The 19,207-nt window shown below is 51.1% G+C and overlaps 1 protein-coding gene across 2 annotated transcripts in view; it reads right to left on the bottom strand.

Moving 5' to 3' along the window:
* Positions 1-19,207, bottom strand: part of CSMD2 (CUB and Sushi multiple domains 2) — a 285,979-nt gene that overhangs the window by 3,304 nt on the left and 263,468 nt on the right. For both annotated transcript variants that reach the window (XM_061360820.1, XM_061360821.1), the window contains 10 exons: positions 17,564-17,737; positions 15,464-15,646; positions 9,803-9,979; positions 8,811-8,990; positions 7,442-7,615; positions 6,509-6,682; positions 3,687-3,760; positions 2,693-2,804; positions 840-1,019; positions 491-556 (listed from right to left, as the gene is read on the bottom strand). In XM_061360820.1, coding sequence (XP_061216804.1) covers positions 491-556; positions 840-1,019; positions 2,693-2,804; positions 3,687-3,760; positions 6,509-6,682; positions 7,442-7,615; positions 8,811-8,990; positions 9,803-9,979; positions 15,464-15,646; positions 17,564-17,737 — 1,494 coding nt within the window. The remainder of the gene's footprint in view (positions 1-490; positions 557-839; positions 1,020-2,692; positions 2,805-3,686; positions 3,761-6,508; positions 6,683-7,441; positions 7,616-8,810; positions 8,991-9,802; positions 9,980-15,463; positions 15,647-17,563; positions 17,738-19,207) is intronic.

The raw sequence follows: 19,207 nt of genomic DNA, 5'->3' as shown, positions 1-19,207 counted from the left end.
CTTCTTTCTTTGAATTCACAAATACATATTCAGATATCTCAAATCCCACCCACTCTCTGTGTTATTATCCCCCAGTACAAAGCCAAGGAGAGGAGAGCAAACAAGCTGATGACTTTAATTCTGTTGTTTTGACAAAAAATGACATTGGAGTTTTAAAAACAAACCAAGCCCCAACAGAATTTCTTAGGAAAAGCTAACAAAGCCCCTTTTTAAAAAGAAAAGGTGCAATGCAAACATCCTGGAGGGCTCGGATCTCAGAGTGCCAAGGGGAGGGCAGTGGATGTTGGTGCCTGACTCCTCCTGTCCATTCCCCATGAGCATAACTGGGACGGGGCACATGGGCTGCTTGCACTAGCCCAGTAGTTTCAATTCCCACAAGGAACAGCCGGGTTTCTGGCTCTCCTGGGGAAGGGACAGGAAGGGATGGACCTGGTAAGGGTGAGATCGAGTGCTAACGTGTCCCATGGAGGAGCGAGCCCTGCTGCGGTACCTGACACCTTGGTGAGCGGTGGGTCCCGCGCGGTGCCAACCGGCCTTCCACTGGGGCGGACATCAGCTGAAAGAGGGGGACAAACCACAGCTGTGAGTATCATAGCACCATGGAATGGTTTGGGTTGAAGGGACCTTAAAGCTCCCCCAGCTCCAACCCCTGCCACGGGCAGGGACCCCTTCCACTGGAGCAGCTTGCTCCAAGCCCCTGTGTCCAACCTGGCCTTGAGCACTGCCAGGGATGGGGCAGACTCCTGGCCTGCTGGTGCAGGTCTAAGGGGTGAACTGTCTTCTCTCAGGCTACAATGAGGAGCAGGCACACGTGAGAGCAGAGCTCTGAGGGCTCTTACCAAGGCAGATGGGTGGTTTTCCTGTCCAGCTGCCATCTGCTTTGCAAGTTCGATGCTCGGATCCTCCGGTGAGGTAGAACCCGCTCTGACAGGAATAGATCAAGGTGTAGCCCAGAGATGGCAAATCCAGAGCACCGACGTTAGCGTGGGAGGGGGTCTCTGGCTGCTTGCAGTGGTGAGCTGAAAAGCACAAGGGAAACAGATGGGACTCACCACACCAAGGCAGAAGAGTGACACTGCACGTCAGCACGGACAGAAATCTCTTAGAAAGCTTTTGTCAGCAAAAGCTGTCTCTGCTCCCTGCGGGACACGATGCCACGCCTGGACTTTTCCCAGCCAGATGAATTCATGAGGCAGCCTCCTGTGCTTTGTGGCTGCTTTGCTCTTTCTGGCTAAAGCTCTCGGGGCATCCCTCGCTCAGTTCCAGCTCCCACGAACAGAAAATGAGGATTTTTGACTTTCAATGGAAAAAAGTCAAAACCAAATGATGTTAAGGACACTCTCCTCCTTCCTTTGAACTGTGCCCCAGGTCTACCTGAAGACTAAAAACTGCCTTCAGGGGACATTAAGACCCAGGAAGTTAAGCCAGTGATTGCAGCAAGTGCACTACAGATCTGATTTTGCGTAACTCCTCCTCATTGCACCGCTGTTCCAGTAGTAATTTGCGCCCTCCTGTCCCCAGGATCACACCCAGAGTGCTCAGAGTGTGCCACAGCCATCAGTTCCTGTAACTGCTCAGTAACTTTCACGATGTGGCCACAAAAATCAAAGCTGAGCTTGTCCAGCTCCCTGCCACCAGACCGGGCATGTGCCCACACTGCTCTATCAGCCCCTGCTGAAGACGGGCCTTGCCCTGAGGACTTACAACACAAATCACGGAGACGGGAACCTCCCTCACTGTAAAACTGCCCTGTCTGTAGCTCTCAAGCTGCTCATGAATGAGAACAAATCCTCAGCAGCCTTCATGAGGCATTACCTTCACCCTTGCTTTACAGAGGATGAAATATAAAGCCAGACTAACCCGAACCTGTGTGGTCTGGGACCTCTGGCAGCGAGCCCGCAGCCTAGCTCAGAGACGGAGCTCAGCATGCACTAGCAGTAACTTCATCCAACACTGTGCTGTGGGGGGAGAAGGCTTTACACAAATCCCAAAGACAACACCTCAGCAGACCTTGCTGGCACAGGTAAGCCAAAACCATCTTCTCTTTCGACAGCCCCAGCACCTCCTCTCCCCGATGCTATGTGCCAGAGTTTTCGCAGCCAGTGCCTCAGTTGGGCCGCTCAAAGAGTAAGCACCTATGGGGTCTGTTAGTGGAAAAGTATCTCACCAATAAACCACCTCGCAAGGGAGAGGCAAAAGCTTTTTAATACTTGGGATACAGAGGCCGTGATGGATATTACCACTTAAACACATTAAATTAAACTCCTTCTGGTGTAGCTGGGAAAGGATGATAGACGGCTTAAAAGAAAGAGCAACACGTTATTAAAGATGAGGAGAAACACTGCTCTGCCCGAGAGCCCTTCTGGCTAAATGTTAACCTGGGTCCCTGGAGCGCGAGCTCACATCTCAGCCATCAAACCTGTATACAGAAGCACAAAACAAAGTTTCACCTGGAACCACGTCTCTGAGGAAGGAACAAGTCAGGAAAACCCATCTGCGACCAGAAGTGGCTGCTAGTGTGCTCACGCTGGGACAGACCAGGCTGTGCCATCCCCCTTTGCTTCACGGATGTGTTTTCCCAGAGCTCCCCCCAGACTCCCAGCAATTTGCACAGTGCAGCACAGCAGCCAAGCAAGGCACAGCGAGGGGAACAGCACCGGTTTCCCTTGGCCAAGCCTCTCCCAAGACTTACGGACGCAGTCGGGCTGCACGCCGCTCCACGTCAGGTTGGGGAGGCAGGTCCTGGTGGTGGAGCCCTGCAGCAGGTATCCCTTCTGGCACTTGAAGAAGATGATGCTTCCCACCTGTTCCAATGGGAGACAAACCTCTGAATGCGCCAGCACAACGTGGCTCACCCGTGACTGCAATACAGAAATACCCCTATCGCTTTTCCATCTCCTGTACGCTGGAGAGGGCAGTCACCGGCTCCCTGCTCTCACTGCCCTGCCAGTCTGGTGCTGAAAGCTCCCAGAGTCCCTGGAAAGCTGCAGCTTTAACTGTGCACAGAGTTCCCTTCCTTCGGTGACAGAGGCAAAGCTGCTTTGCCATTTAAATACACCAAAGCCAGCATCAAACACAGGTGCTATTAGAAAGGGGTGTGATTTCTGCCTCTCTGGTGTGCACCTCTGAGTGGCAACCCTTGTAAAAGTCACGGTTACAGTGCCTCAGTACTAATTAAGCACTAGAATTAATTCATTAAACCCCAGGATTAAGATAACTAATTAGCAGCAAAACTGAAAGATCCACTCTGGAGGAGTAGCCACATGAATCAACTATCCCGGCCCAGGCACAGCAGGGAAGGGACATCCACAGGGATGGTGGTGGAGGATGGAGATGGAACGCCCTGGGGAACTGCTTTGGTTTTTTCCTTCCTTTCTACTTGATTTCATACCATAGAGGAGCTGAAATTAAGAAAACCACCTACAGAATTTGGTCTCAAAATTAATGGAAATTATGTCTCCAGTGTGAATACTGATTACACCAATAGTTATTAATCAGCACTGTAATTAATATCATAAATAACACATTGCTAGTTACTCTCATACAAACGCACTCTGGGGTCTGACAGAGCCCGCTGGGATGTCCTGTTCAAGGGAGGACATGTTAATCCATGTCTGGACTCAGCCATGGGGTAACCACAGCAAGGATTGGGGCGCAGCTGAGGGACCCCACTGCTGGGGCAGTACCTGGTAGCCCTGGGAATTGTTCTGCATCCCAAAGAGAGGAACGCCAGGGTCTGCACACGTCGTGAGGCTGGGGTCTGCAAAGGAGAGAACAGAGCCAGTGCTCTAGAGGGGATGTGGAAGCCAAGGCAGAGCTTCTCTTGCTCTTCACACAAAGATCATGCTGTGCCTTTGCGACAAGGCAGATATGTTTTGCTACCAAAGGAACACACAGCAACAATGAAAAATACACGGATCTTTTTGTTTCTTAAATCCCTGCCTGCTGCAACACGAACTAACCAGAGGCACTCGTCACCTAGGAGAAAACAAAAGAACACAAGTCTTGTGTCAGGAACAACTCTTCCTTTCCCCTTTCTATACAAGAGTGAAGCATCCGGCTCATGAGGGTTCTGCCTTCTGCTTCTCCAGCACCCAGGGCTGCGGTGACCTGTCCCCTCCATGCCTTGGTCATTGTCTTCATCCTTCTGGGCTCAGCTCGGCCACTGCACCTTGGAACCTCGCTATCCCCTAGTGATAGAAGGGGCCTGGAGACTTCAATGCACCTCAGACACATAATCTCTCTTTATGCCTCGTTTGGTCTCAATCTGTCAGAAGATGAACACACACAGTTCAGAAGGAATACCTGCTGCTACCCCTCTATAGCATCTATCACTTTCTTTTCCTCCCAGCATGCCGACAATAGCAGGGCATCAATGGAATTAAGGAAGAGATGGGTTGTCATTGTTACAGCACCCCAAACTTCTGTCTCAAAGGCGGTTCAGCAGCAGCAGGTTCTCTGCTTCCTGGGATCACAGGATTGAGCTAATCTGCAGTGCTGGCCACAGGGATGCTCTGGTACCCAGCCAGGGGTAGCTGCCTTAGCAGGGAGCTGGATCTCAGAGAAATCAGATGAGAGTCTGCTCTGGATTCCCAGCCTTCCTTCTTCAACTTGCTCAACACTGCTATGAGAAGGAGCATGAGCCCTACAACAAATTCCTCTCTAAATTACTCAAAATACTCATTGATAGGAGCATGCAAGACAAGAAATACACTAAGGAAAGTCTCCACAATCCAATAAAGCAGGACAGAAGCAGCCGGTCACTATATCCTGCAGCTATAGCACACTGGAGCGCAGTATCTGCACCTAAAGGGCACGGTGGGTTATTTTTATGCCTTTATGATCTGACTAATCAATCTCTTCGAACTGCAACATGATGCACTTGTTGGTGTTGTTCCCAGGTCCTTGGAGCTGTGGGGGCTGTGGAGCACAAGCTAATTCATCTTCCATCACTTGGTCCTGCTGAGCTTTTGTCATTTATCACTGATGCAGTTTCCATGGAAGCCCCTGATAAATCAGTGTCTACAACAAACAAAGAGCCCCCTCGCTGGACGAGGTAGCTGGTGATGGATGGCAGAGGGTGGAGGGCAGAGCCTTGTCTCCTGGCTGCACTGGGGGGTCTGTAGCTCTGGCAGCCTAATGGATCTCAAAACTGGGTGAGATCTGAATAAATCCAACACTTTGTGTTCAGCTGCTCGTGTCAGCACTGACTCTGCAGGTTAAGGTTTTGTAGACACCTGAGCCTTCTCCCTGCTCACAGTTTGTTTTAGGGAGACAAACTGTAAGTGTGTTTCAGCAGCAGCACGACAGCTGTATTTGCTGGCTTCAATCCCAGACAGCTGGTTTGGGTTGGAAGGGACCTCAAAGCTCCTCCAGCTCCATCCCCTGCCACAGCAGGGACCCCTTCCACTGGAGCAGCTTGCTCCAAGCCCCTGTGTCCAACCTGGCCTTGAGCACTGCCAGGGATGGGGCAGCCACAGCTTCTCTGGGCACCCTGTGCCAGCGCCTCAGCACCCTCACAGGGAAGAGCTTCTGCCTAAGAGCTCAGCTCAGTCTCCCCTCGGGCAGGTTCAAGCCATTCCCCTTGGCCTGTCCCTACAGGCCCTTGTAAAAAGCCCCTCTTCAGCTTTGCTCTCAGACTCTTTAGGTGTTGGAAGGGTTTGCAAGTAAGTCATGAATCATTTAAAGCCCATATTTACAACACTAGGCAGGTGCTCCCAACTCTTTGTGCATGAGAAAGCTCCCAGTGAAAGCAGTAGGGAACGTGGAGGTTCCTGCCATGAGTCTTTTCACATTCCTCTAATTAGTGATGCACTGAGATGGAGCTGGAGTGGTTGAAACGGCAGAGAAGGGCCGGAGATGTGTTTCTGCCCCCAGTGCTCCCATGAGGGGATGATGGTGGTGTTCAGGCACACGGTTAAGGTAACAGCACACAGCCCATGCAGGTTATCTCCACAGGAGCCACGGAGTTCAAGAGCACATCCTGAGGTTTAAACAAGTGAAAAATGCTGTGACTCGTTCTGATTGTAAACCTCACAGGGCTCCAAAGGGTTCTGGAAGCCCCAGAAAATGGGCACCTGAAGAATATGGCCAAACTGCATTTTCAGCCCCATTGCTGCTATCGATGGCTTGGAGGTTCCCAAGGAAGCCTGGAAGCAGCAGAGAGCTCAGCACCGTGCTGACACCAACCCTCACATCTTGCAGCCCAGGCTGCAAATGTTAACCTGGAAGCTCTGCGGAGACACTGCCCACTGGCTGGCCAGGCAAAGAGCTGAGCAGAAACAGGGAGGAGATCTTCTTCCTTGGAAGCCCTGGGGTACTGACCGCCAGTGAGGGGCAGGAATGACGGTGACAGGCACTGAAGTGAAGCAGCAAGCCCCAAACATCCCCCTGTTCATCCTGAACTCAGGGGGAGGAAGTGCTCATTTCTGCAAGCCCACAGGTGAAACCCAGCTTTGCTACAGAGGGAGCAGCAGGGTGAGCACTCAGAGCTCTTGTCTCCCCTTACCTATGCAGCTGGGCTGGGTCCCGCTCCACGTCCCGTCCGACTGGCAGAACCTCCGGGCTGATCCCACCAGCACGAGCGGGGCTACGCAGGAGAAGGACACGGAGGAGCGGTACGTGAAGCCTCTGTCCTCCCTGCGGCCCTGAGCAGGTATCCCCGGATCACCGCAGAACACGGCTGCAACAGGCAGAGACAAGCGGACTGCAATGAACCTCCCCAGGACCAAGCCATGTTAATAAGCTAATGATGGGTCTATTAATGGGCCAACCCATCCCCTGTCATCAAGCTCTGTGCTTGCCTAGGGGATTAGCTGCAGCAGAAGGCATTGCTGGCTACTTTCCTTGTAATTCTCCCTCTTTGTCAATTGCTGTTCATTAACTTCCACCTTCTTCCCCATCTTTTTCTTTCTTTTTTTCCCTAACAGCATGCTTAGCTTTAAAATGTATCTCTAATTGCACGATGTCAAATTACTGGAGGGTTCCGTGTCACACAGAAAGCCCACTAATTATGCAAGATCCAGGGAAAGGTGCAAGGAACACAGTGAGGGCCTTGTATGATTTAATATGAAAATGGCTATTGTGCAGCTGCCAGCCACTCAGCCTAGAGAAGCAGCTCAAATCTGCCTTTATCAGCACAAGACATTTAACTGTTTCTTTTTGCATTAGCTATTGTATCAAGCACACAGGTTTCACCCAGCCAAAGCTCTGCCTTCACAAAACACTCCCAACTTCTGCTGCAACAACACAGTGCCTTTTGGCAAAGTGTTTTTTCCTATGGCCCTTGGCACTTTCAAGATCTGTGAATGCAGAAGACTCAGTCACTGGGGAGATACACGGACCAAGAACCAGAGATGTCAAAGAGAGAGCAACCAACTGGGTTTAAAGCACAGCCCTGCACTCAGCTCATGCATGAGAATGCTGGTGGCTGCCTACTCACGGAAGCACTGAGGGATCTCCCCGTTCCACGTCCCATTCCCCTCACAGGTCAGCACAGCGGGCAGGGAGAGCTGGTACCCCTCCAGGCAGGCATAGCTCACACTGGAGCCCCAGCTGAAGTCCGAGCCCACCACTTTCCCATTGGGAATGGCTTGGGGGGATTTGCACGTGATAGCTGAAGGAAAAACAAAAGCACGTCAGTTCTCATGACTTCTCAGCATCGGTATTTCCATTAACAAGCAAATCCACCTAGGATCTAAGTTACATCCTGCTCTCAGGACGAGAGCATCACCTGCCATTGGCCTAGCAGGGGCTGAACAAACTTTCCCAGCTGTGTGTGCAGCTGTAAACCCCATGATTTTACTTTGAAGTCTGGACTTAGCCACACCCCAAATCTCCAAGTCAGAAGTCTGAGTCAGTGCTCATTTCAAGGCAAGAATCTACTCTGACTCAGTGTGAAAACTCATCTAAGATTCCTTGAAAGATTCATACATTTTGGACAGCCTGGCTGAGCTTCAGATCAGCAGTTGCATCAACAAGCAGTCTGTATTTCATCCGCTCGAGGGTGTTCTGAGATGACACTTGCAGCACTTTGCATTCCAGCTCGGGGGAGCACTGGGAAAGATGCTCAGCTCATGCAAATTGGCCTGGCCTCCACATGAGACTCTGGCACATTCTGTGTTATTCCTGCAACATTAGCTCAGTGGAGAGGATGAAAGAGGAATGTAAGAACTGCTCTTTACATCCTCTGGAGTGCATCTGGAAGTTTCTGTGTGGTCTGTGTTTATATCAGAATCCTGACAGGTGAATTTTCCAGACTGCCAAAGAAGTACACAGACACTGCTACAATTCTTATCTACACTTTGTGGGTAGAACACTTACAGAAGAGATCCAGCCTGTCCTGCCACTGCTCTGTTATTTCCATTTCCTATCGCTGAACTACAGAGGCAATCTCCGAACTGAGGAATAATGAAAGGAGCTGGAAGAAACAATTCTCAGACTTCTGGAGGATGCCACAAAGTGGCTGCTTGCAAAACACCTGAGCTTGATCTGGGTTTTAGCACAGAGTAAGTCACTTTGCTCTCTGTGCTTCACTTTCCCTTCTCTATCACAGGGCTAACAGCAGTTCCTCCTTCCCAGGCACACTGTGATTATTGATAGACCTAAAGATAGCAAGGTGTTCATGCTATGTTGAGGAAATTGTGCAAGTGCCATAAACACAGGGGACAGACTGAATGACAAGACCAAGCAACAAGCAGGTGGGCTCCAGGCAACTGCAGTAGCTGCTGCCTATCACTTTGTTCCAAGTTACAAGAAATTTATGGCCTGTAAAACTTGTATCCTCTGATACTTAAAGCAACCAATCTTACCCTTGCAGGCAGGTTTGGTGCCATTCCAGGTTCGGTCTTTCGTGCAGGTTAGAGAGGATGCCCTGTCTGACTCCATCATATAGCCAGGCGTGCACTGGAACACCACAGTTTTATTGTAGGTGAAATCAGTGCCCAACCTAATGCCATTGGCTGGCACACCAGGGTCACCACAGTTGATCACTGCCAAAGAAAAAAAGAAGAATTTCTGGCTGATCATCCCTTGTCTCACACTTCTGAGATCTGCAGCTAAGTACAAACCTGATGGTTCCGAGTGTTTCAATGCAGGATGTAACCCCCTTATCATGGAGAAAGAAGCATCTGTGGCACAGAAGATGTGGAGAGTAGCACTAGCTATGGGCAGGCTGGGCTACAGCATAAGGAGAAAACTGTTTCCACCCAGTGGAGCAGACAGTGGCCTTAATGGCACACCAAGCCCTTGCAAGATGAAGTACTGACACACATGAAACATTAAAGAAAACCTGGGTCAGATCTGGGCTAGGTGGAAGAGAGTTTGCTCACGGCATCCCTCTCTGCCCTAGTTACTGTCTCTTGTGTAAGACCTCATTTCCATCACCCACATCCCTGCTGCAGGCACCTGTGGGTGGGAGCCATGAGGAACCACAACACGTTCACTGGGGGCTCTGAGCAGAGGCTCTGCCCACACGTGTCCCAGTGCCAGCAGGCAGGAGCGCTCACGTTCAGCAGCAGCCCCGCAGAGCCCCTCCAGGCGGGCTGACATTTACTCACGAGCTTATTACAGAGCTTCCTTCATCCAACTGGAAAATAACAAACCCAAAGCAAGAGCTTTCCATTAGGTACTTGCAGAGGCTGCAGGCTGAGGCAGTTTTAGCTGCTGTTAGTTTAACAGAGCTCCTTATCACACACACGTGTGTGCGCATCTACAGTGAGCATCCAACGTGCCCTGACAAGCCATCCCTGGAGCCTGGCAGCATCACTCACCTCATCTTCCAGGAATCCATCCCAGTGCTCACCTGTACACTCCGGACTGGTCCCAGTCCACGTCCCGTTCACCGTGCAGTGCCTGCTCAGCACTCCCGTGGAGTAGTATCCTTCCCGGCACTGATAGATAATGGAGCTGGAGAAGACCAGGCCGTCATTAAATATAACCCTGGCGTTGCTGGGGGTTCCCGGATTCCCACAGGATATCACTAGAAAGCAGAATGGCAAAGTCGTAAAACACTCCCAAAACAAATGACAAGGCTTTCACCCTGCAATGGACTGCTCTCCATCAGAGTGAGATTAGCTGCAAAGCCCCTGGATCAGCTCAGACAGAACACGCTATTCCATGGAAAATAAGCTATGCCAGTCCAACAGGATCCCAACCACCACTGGCCAGGCTGGAGCAGGGCTCTGCTTTGGCAGGCAGCAAGTCCCAAAGCTCCATGCACCATCCTGGCCAGGGGACTGAAATCAGAGCTCCATCCCTGCAGCCGGTCAGTCCCAAAGCACCAGCCCTGCTCCTCTCCCACATGGATCCTGCACCTCAGCACCAAGCATCCTGGGAGTGACCTCTTCCTGTTCCTCCAGGCTGCAGAAAGAACTTGTGCCCATTTTTTCCAGGGCCTTATCCCAGCTCCCAGTCTCACATCTGGTCCTACAGCTTCCTAAAGCAGGTGGGGGCCAAGCCTGGAGTCCTTCCATCTTCCAGGGGTTTGGAAGCCTGGACCCCAGTGAGCCACTTTGCCTCTGGCCCCTTCACAAAGCCAACAGCTTTATACAATTCAAAGGAATGGAAGCAGGAAGGGAGCCTGATGCTCTCCCACTGTGGCACTGCTCCCTGCCCAGCTACAGCCAATTATGCTTTCAGAGGAGGGAGAATGTTGTGCCAATACAATTACAGGTTTGTCAGTGCCCAAGTTTTATGCCTAAAGTACCTCAGCACCACAGCAATAAAAAGGCACGGGAGTGAATGCCAGTGCACAAAGCCCTGTCATGACAAAATAAGCACCTGCAGTAATTGCACCCAGCCCTCATTTACTCTGAAATTACAGGACACAGAAGAAAATCACACAAATCGAGGCAAGGCTGAAACCACAAATCCCAGCTCTTTGACAAGGAAATTCCAATCCCACCCCTCCCCAGCAAAATGCCAAAGCCCTGCAGAGCATCGCCCTGTGCATGCACAGGGTGACCCATCCCTGCCCTCCCTGCCACACACCCTGCAATATTCCCAGCTATGCTCCATGGGGAGATGCAGCTTCACGCCACAGCAGGGAAGCAATGAGCAGAGGCCACCAATGCAAGGAGAGCCTTCTTCTGCCTTGTTGCTTAGTTTGCTGACAGCCTGTTAACAGAGGAGCTTGTTGCAGGCGTATCTGTCTGACAGGAGGAAGCTAATAACCATTCTGGACTGTGTGCACAGCCGCTCTGCGTGGCTCTGCCATCATCCGAGGTGCGCTCTTGTTACAGATCTCTCCTGCAGCCAACGGCTCTGTGATACACGGTGTCATTTCCAAGAGATGCTGGGATAAAAGTCAGAGCCTATCAACTCACAAAAAGCTCTAAACCACTATTTCCCTGCCTGCCCATACGTTTCCTCCTGCCCAGCCTCCTCTGCTTGTGCATGGGGCCAAACACATGCAGATGACCTGAAAATACGATTTTTTGTGACTAGGGAGACTCACGGGAATGGTTTAATTGCAGTGTGCATCAGCTGTGACCTGTACAGGGTAGGTATAAAAGCAGCCATAAATGTAAGGATGAAAGGTTTGAACTTTTAAAATCGTAATTTAAATACAAATAGGATTTAATCACACAAGTGAGCAGTAAGGGGCTGAATAATTCCCTTTGGCTTCAGTGGGGGATGTGAAATGTATTAAGCCCCAAGAAAACTGGATTTAGCTCTGGTTTTTGAACAGGGCATAAATCCTAAAGAGCCTGAAGTCCCACAGCCATACCAACTCCCATCTCCTTACAAATCTCAAACCCAATCCATTTAAACCAAAGTCAAAATTGAAGAAAATGATGTGAAAATCAGCGGCATCAGATGGGGATTTCTGCGAGTTGCTGCTGCTTTACCAGGGCAGTGCTGCAGGAGTGATGCTCAGCTGAACCCACTGATGTGACAGGGGAGGTTGGACTCTCCGCTGCAGCAGGGAGTGCACAGAGTGCTGAGACCCATCCCATCCCCTCACCCAGGGCTTGGATTCTGCCACGCTGAAGAAGACCCAACAGAGAAATCAAAGGGGACCAGACCCTTCACACCCCAGCCAGCACACACATCCCCATCTGTGCCAAAGACCCAAGACAGTCTGTAGTGCACCAGCACAGACCTCTGCCAAGCTATGGTGCGCCACCAGGCACTCCTACAATGCCAAACCCCACTGAGCTATTTCAGGCATCCCTGGGACTTAAGAGATTGCTATAGAACTCCCCACCGAGGACAGCCAGAGCTGCTCCCTGTGATCCTGATGTTGCTGGGGGGAAGCTGGGAAGCTACAAAGTGGTCTCTGCTATATAAAACATCACAAGGCTCAGAGGTGCTCCAGAGCTCAGCAATAATTCATTTCATTCCAGTCCACACAGCCTTTTTTTTCTGAAAAAGCTCATTAAGATTCGCCCCTTGCCATCCTTTGCTTTTTTCCTACATGTTTTATAGTGAGAAACTGCTGGGAGCAGGGAATTTCTTTGGGCCCTGTTCAGCTCAGAGCCAGTGATGCTCCGGGTGTGGTCAGATGAGGCCACTGAGCTCTCCCCATTATCCACAGCAGCATCACCCAGAGCAGGGCAAGGGGCAAGTGCTGTTACCCACTGTATATTTTCAGCTCCTGCCCAGCAAATTCCTCCCTGAACACCATGCGAGGGGCTTGTTTCAGGGCCCTTCTTTCCCCCACCGCCAAGAGAAGGCACATTTCTGCAAGGAGCAGCAAGCCCTGCTCCTCAGGAACTGCAGCAGGGAGAAGCTGAAGGCTCATGACTGCTATCAGTGCACATTTGACTGCGCTCGAGGGGGTGTGTGATACAGTGTCCTCTGCATGCTCCCCTCCTCTGACCTAATCTTTATTACCAGTGGTACTTCTTTGGGGCTCTGCTGCCATCTGCAACACTCTCCTAATGATGTCTGACACATCAGGCACCACCTCCTGCTGGAGTAAGACACAGCTTTGGAGTTTCAAAGCCTTTGCTTCAGGGCTGGTAATTTCCATGCTGTTTAATTTAACCAGTAACTCGTAACCCACCTAACTATGCAGACAGAGAAGGGAAAAAGCAGCTTAGACCCAAATCCCAGCCTTGCCACCTCCCGTGTCCTCAGCGGTCAAATGGGAAAGAGACAAAACTCAGATTCTTTTCCCAGTGTTATCACTTAAAACAAGCACAGTTCTGTCTGCTGAAGCTGCCAAAGAGCAGCCAGAGCCCCATCCCATCCCATCCCATCCCATCCCATCCCATCCCATCCCATCCCATCCCATCCCATCCCAGCTCATTCTGGATGCCGTTTTAGTTCACTTGGAGAAACAATAAACACGATAACAGCAAACACTCTGCTCAAGCTCTCAGAGAAGCAGGGAGCACGGCAGGGTACAGCTGATGAGCCCCACTCCTGCCCTGCTCCTCAGTGAACACAGATGGGCATCAGGAAGAAGGAGAAAGAAGGAAAAAGGCATCTAAAATTTCATTTACACTTTAAAAGCTTGCTGGAAATCAAAACAAATGAGGCCTGAAACCTGTGATTTTGGAAAGCCAGGGAAGCTGCTCTTAGTGGGGACAACAAAACCAGAGCTATAAACCAGACTGGAGCAGGAGTCCCTGCAGTTAACTCACTTCCAAACTATCTGTATGTTTTGGAAAAATCAGTTGTGACTTCTCCCTGCTTGCCTATCCCTTTGGATGTCTTCACCCATGTTCTAGTGGGTGAAAGCACTGGGATTAACGGAGACCCTCCAACAAGTCTGCTGCTCCCACCTGCATGATCAGAGCTGGACTGATCCTGGTGCAGGAGGAGATGGCCACACATCAGCCCCTTGACTCAGAAGCCAAGCAGAGGCTTTGTGGTTGAAGCTATGAGAGCAGCACGCTCGCTTGCTCTGCAATGGGAAGAGCAGCTCCTCTCTCCTGCCTATTTATGCTGTGGGATTTGCACCACGTCCTCTGCCCAGGCCCCTCAGCAGTGGGTCCATGCCGGGGCTGAGCCCCTCTGTGCTCATCCAGCAGCAAATCTGCAGAGCAATTTGCACTGAATCCCCCGGGCAGGAGGGTGCCAGTGACCTGTGCAGCCCCATCAGGCTCGATCTGCCGCAAACACAAGCAGCAAACAAGTGGCTGAGTCACAAACCTAATGCACCACAGAGGTGCTGAGTGGCTCCAGGCTGTGCCGGCACTTTCCATTCCATTCCTTCCAAGCAGCTGCCTGGGCACTCCACCTTCAACTGCCCCCAATTCAATCCCCACATTAATCTTGCCTCTCCCTCTCCTACAAATACCTGCTGCAGAGTGTTGAATATAAGCAAGTGCAGCAGAAAACCACCTTGTAGTGCTCGAGACTCGCTGTGAATACAAATGAGAAGCCCAGCACATGGTTTATCACTGTGAATTACTTCTCTATATTGGCCAGTCAGCACTTAACATTAAACGACTACATTATAGGTATGATGTTATTATTATGCATAAAGAATGAAAAAAATTCTTCCAGGGATCTGTATCTTGGTGCCTCTGCAAACCTGATGGGTTATTTCCCCTGAGATTAATGAACAGAGCCTTTCCACTGAAAGAACAAGAGAAAACCCAAGATGTGAGTGTATTAATAACATGATTTAGTGTCCTTTCAATCAAGAGCTCCATCAGTTTGGAATGTATTTCCAAATCATTTAGAAACTCTGAGCTTTTAGCTTTTGAAGCAGCTGGAGAGAAGCACGTGCCCAGGTCTCCTTGCCCCTGGTACCCGCTTCACTGCAGCTTTTGTTCTTCCCCCAGCTCGTTTTTAAATGCTTTTCTGTAACAGCAGCAGTGCGCAGCAGAGCTCAGAGAATCCAGCTGGGGGATTATTAGACTGGATTGTAGGGTCTTACTTGACTCCTTCAAATGGAAAAATAAGGGGTTTGGGGCTTTCAAATACTACAATATGCTTACTAGGTTATAATTCGCATTTTGCATTTCTGCTTAGTGTAAATGACTCTTGCATGGGCCAGTTCCAGCTCTATCGGAGATCAGAAGCTGTTGGCATTCTCATTCTGCTGAATTTCCTCAACAAAGTGACATGGAATTAGTCCATGATACCCACAGGTTTTAGGCCAAACTGGGGCGTTTCTGATCATCAACCTGGATACTTGATGTAGACCAAGAGATGCGATTCCTGCAGCGAGCCCCTGGACTTGGGGATGACTGGATGTGAGGACCAGATCCCAACAGCTCCACCTCAGCCCAGATGTTGGCACGAACCTGAATGACCTGAAACCCTTGTAAAAATGTGGCACATCCTCCAGACCAAAAAACCCCCTTGTGAGACGTGACCTGCACGTGTCTGGAAAGGGGAACTCTGAGGCTCCTCGACACACACACAGCATTTGGAGGACACGACGAACAACAGTGTTATTCTCACTGCACCAGACCGTCCCTGACAGTTACCCAGGGTGTAGCTGCGGTAAGGCTGGGGACAGGCACTGACACAGGGAGAGGATGTGGGGCTGGGAAGGTACCTTCACATTCCGGCTGTGTGCCGCTCCAGGAGCCGTTGGCTTGGCAGGACCTCTCGGATGAACCCCGGAGCAGGTACCCGGGCTCACAGCTGAACCGGACCACGCTGCCCACGTCAAAGTCATCTCCCAGCCCAATGCCGTGAGAGGGGATCCCTGGGTCACCACACAGGCCCTGGCTGCCTCCTGTGAAGAAGAGAGCACAGTATCAGCAGAGTAAGCAAATCACGGGGCTTGTCTCTTCTTCCCTCTCAACTGCATGGGTTCAGGGCGCCAGCACAGAGGCTTGGATTGTGACTGACTGGATTCAGCTCTGCCTGGCTCTCAGCAGAGTGAGGAAGCTCCAGATGACTCCAGGAGCCCGCTGGTTTTATGCTGGTTGGAAAACACGGCCATAACTCCTGCATCTCAAGATGGAGCCCTCAGCAGCTTTCTGCAGCAGCTGCTCCAGCAGGCAGCAGCTCCGCTGCCAGCATCAGTCATGTGGATGGTTTCCCTCCAAGCAGGAATTACAACACGTTCCCAGCCACCTCAGCACGCCTTGTTGTATCTGCAGAACAAGGAGCTGTTGGGTTGGGACACAGAGGCAGGAGGGATCCAGCTGGGAAACATCCGCTCATCCATGTTGTGAACACTTGGAGCTGCTGGCTGGGAGCGAGGGGCAGGAGGGAGGCAGCGGCTGCAGCGGTGCAGGCTGGAGAGATGCCCACCTCCCCACAGCCTGACACAGGCTCACACAGTGCAGGCCTGCTCTTGGCTTCCTTGCTAACGATCTGTGCAAGCACATCCACCCCAAGCCAGGAAAGCCTGTGTCACTCCTGCAGCTGGTAATGAAGCTCCTGGACCTTCTGTGCCTTGCTGCAGCTACAGCCTTTGCAGTGTTATGTGTAATATAAAACATAATGAGCATATCCATCATCTAGGGAATGCGCTTGTTTGTAAAGAGAAGGGGGAGAACGCTCCAGGTTCAGCATTTCCTTTCACATAATGACTTACAGCAAAGTCTTTTGTTTCATCTTGCAAACGCTGCTGTCACACTGTGGGATCTTCCACAGACAACGGAGAACCTTTGGCAGTAGATGAGCAGAGCTGTATTCTGCCTCTTCACTGCTTTTGTCACTGCATTGCCTGAGTTTGGTGTAAAAGAGGAGCCTCTTCCCAAGCCCTTGGGTGGCAATAGAGGTTCTGAGCATGCACCTGGCCCCAGGTCAGAGAGGGGCTGTCAAATGCCATCAGCCTCGGTCTACAGCTGCCTCCATGAAGTCATTCAGAAAAATCCCACACAACACATGTCAGTAGGAACAAGTCAGAGTAACACTGAATGCTTCCAAAAATCCACCCCCAAAGCTGACAGGAGAGACAGTGAAAACCACATGGGGAAAAGCACGAATTAGAGCAGAAAACCCTTCCGAGCAGCTACAGCTCAAGAAGCCTGCAGACACAGCTTCCAAATGGGAGGATGGCTGCTGATTTCCTTCTCCCTTCCACAGCAGAGGTTAAACTTGGTCAAGTGGAGTTGCTAAATCTAAGTGGCATAATTAAAAATTAACACTTGTCCCAAATGCTTTGCTTCAGCAAAGTTCTTTCATCTGCCCCATGCTCTCCAAGGAACAAGTGACGGGATGGCACAAGGAGGGCTCTGCACAGCATCCTGCACCCCTTCTTGTGGAGGCCTTCAGTGGAGATTCCAGCACCCTGACTTCGGGAAGGCTTGGCTTTTATTGGAATGCATGAGAAAGGTGGTCAGATGCTGCACACAGGATGCAAGGACCAAATTGTTGCGTTAGGTACATTCATCCTTTACAGACTGTGCATGCAGAAAGCTGTAAAGCAGCAGGCTGCAGGACACCTCCCACCACAAACATTTGCTGCAGTGATTTACTTCTCATCTTGCAAGCTGAGTGGTTTACTCTCTGCCAGTGCTTATCACCCAGCTCGCAGGAGCTCAGACGTGAGGATTTTCAGGCTCTTCCACAATCTCCCTCTGTAGCCTGTGTTATTTCTCCAGCTCAGCAAAGCTCACCAGGCTGCCTCCTCGCAGCACAGAACGGGGTAGTGGAGGACAGGAACGCCCCATCCTGTGCTTCCCAAAGCCCACCTCACCTGAGCAGTGCGGCAGGGACCCGCTCCAGCGCCCGTCCAGCTGGCACATCCGAGTGGAGTTGCCGACCAGGGTCCGCTTCCCGAGGCAGCTGTACCGCACCACCGAGCCCACGGTGTGCTTGTCACCCGAGAGCTGAGCGTGCGGGGGGGAGCCCGGGTGGCCACAGGAGACCACTGTAAGAGACAGATGCAATAGCTTCAACCACGAGGAGCTGCTTGTGATGCAGCAGGTACGCAGCAAGGTACCGCATGTTTGAGGGCGCTGCATGGGTCTTGGCAGCGTAAACCCACTTGTCTGTCCCAGAGCCCTTCTGCAGGCATGAGCTCAGCCTGTCCCAGCTGACAAGGGTCTTGACACTGACAGCCATGTTGCAGGCTCCTTCTTAAACACGAGTATTTCCATGCACACCCCCTCCCACCCCTGGCAGCACCAGGTCCTGCAGCACAGAGCTGCAGTCGATGCCGTGTCACACCTGAGCAAACTCCCTTGGCAGATTCTGAGCACTGCTCACTCGACCACTGCTCGTAAAATACCACCACTAACAATAATTAATAGGTTTACTTTAGCTCAGTGATCAGAGCGGAGCCAGGGAGAGGCTGGTGACAAATCCACTGACAGATGTAGGGGCTGGGAGACAGGTCTGGATGGGGATGCTCACTGTAAAGACCATGCACCACTTGCTTTCTGAAGGAAAGCGTCGGTAATGGATATCTTCTCTCCCTCTGCTACAATCTAAAAATACCAGCGCTGGCATTAGGTAGAAAACATGATGTATACTTCAATAAAAAGGAGAGCTTGCCTATGTTTGGGCACGGGGGCGTTGAAATATACTGGTGCAGAGCTGTGACTAAAACCAAGGGCGCTTTGCAAAGAGATGGGTTTGATAGCTAATACTTAAACTCACACTGTAACTAACAATTTAATAACAGATACTCCAGCAGCGTCAGCTAAGCTCAAACCTGGGGTGATTTGAGGGTTTTTAAAGGATTTATGTACACAGGGGGAGAACTGCTCCTTCCGATGCATTCGGCTCTGCTCCCTTGTCCTTATTGGGCTTGCTCTCCCACTCCTCAGAGGGGATCAGCTCTGGTTTACTCCCTCCTCAGCAACAGGCATGAGCCAGCATCTGCAACCTCGGCTTGTCTGGCACTGGCCTTCTTAATTTCTGCTTTAGGGACTGCCTGGTAATTTCAGGTGCTCAGCTCTATGCGCTGTAAGGGGCTATGGATTCAGCACAGAACACATCTTGAGCTCAACACAGAGAACAGACATGCAAAAATCTCTTTTTCCCCCCAAACTATTAAGCCCATGAATCCCTACCTCGGTTGCAAAACTGACCTGAGCTTCCAAAGCTTTGAGAATGCCCACAAATCCTCCAAGTCAGTGGATGCTCAGCGTTTCAAGGAAGGAGATCCCTTTTACTGAGCTGGAAAGCTGTGGACTAAGGGAGCCTGAGATCTCATGCTCCCAGGGTTTAGAAGGTAACTACCCCCAGGAGCCCTGCAGCTGTGGTGACACCCTGTTATCACTTGTCAGTTCCCCATGGCCTGTGCAGGGTGCTGCGGATGTGAGAAGGTGGCATGCTGCTAACAAAAGGAGAGGAAAATGTGCCGAGAGCTACTGAGGATGACTAGGTGTTGAAG

This window comes from Neopsephotus bourkii, unplaced genomic scaffold, assembly GCF_033783945.1.
Source record: "Neopsephotus bourkii isolate Nb327-2 ecotype Australia unplaced genomic scaffold, CSIRO-AGI_Nbou_v1 NB_1036, whole genome shotgun sequence".
NCBI classification, from domain to species: Eukaryota; Metazoa; Chordata; class Aves; order Psittaciformes; family Psittacidae; genus Neopsephotus; species Neopsephotus bourkii.
The sequence above is the reverse complement of the archived record's forward strand: the minus strand, read 5'-3'. Positions and strand labels throughout refer to the sequence as shown.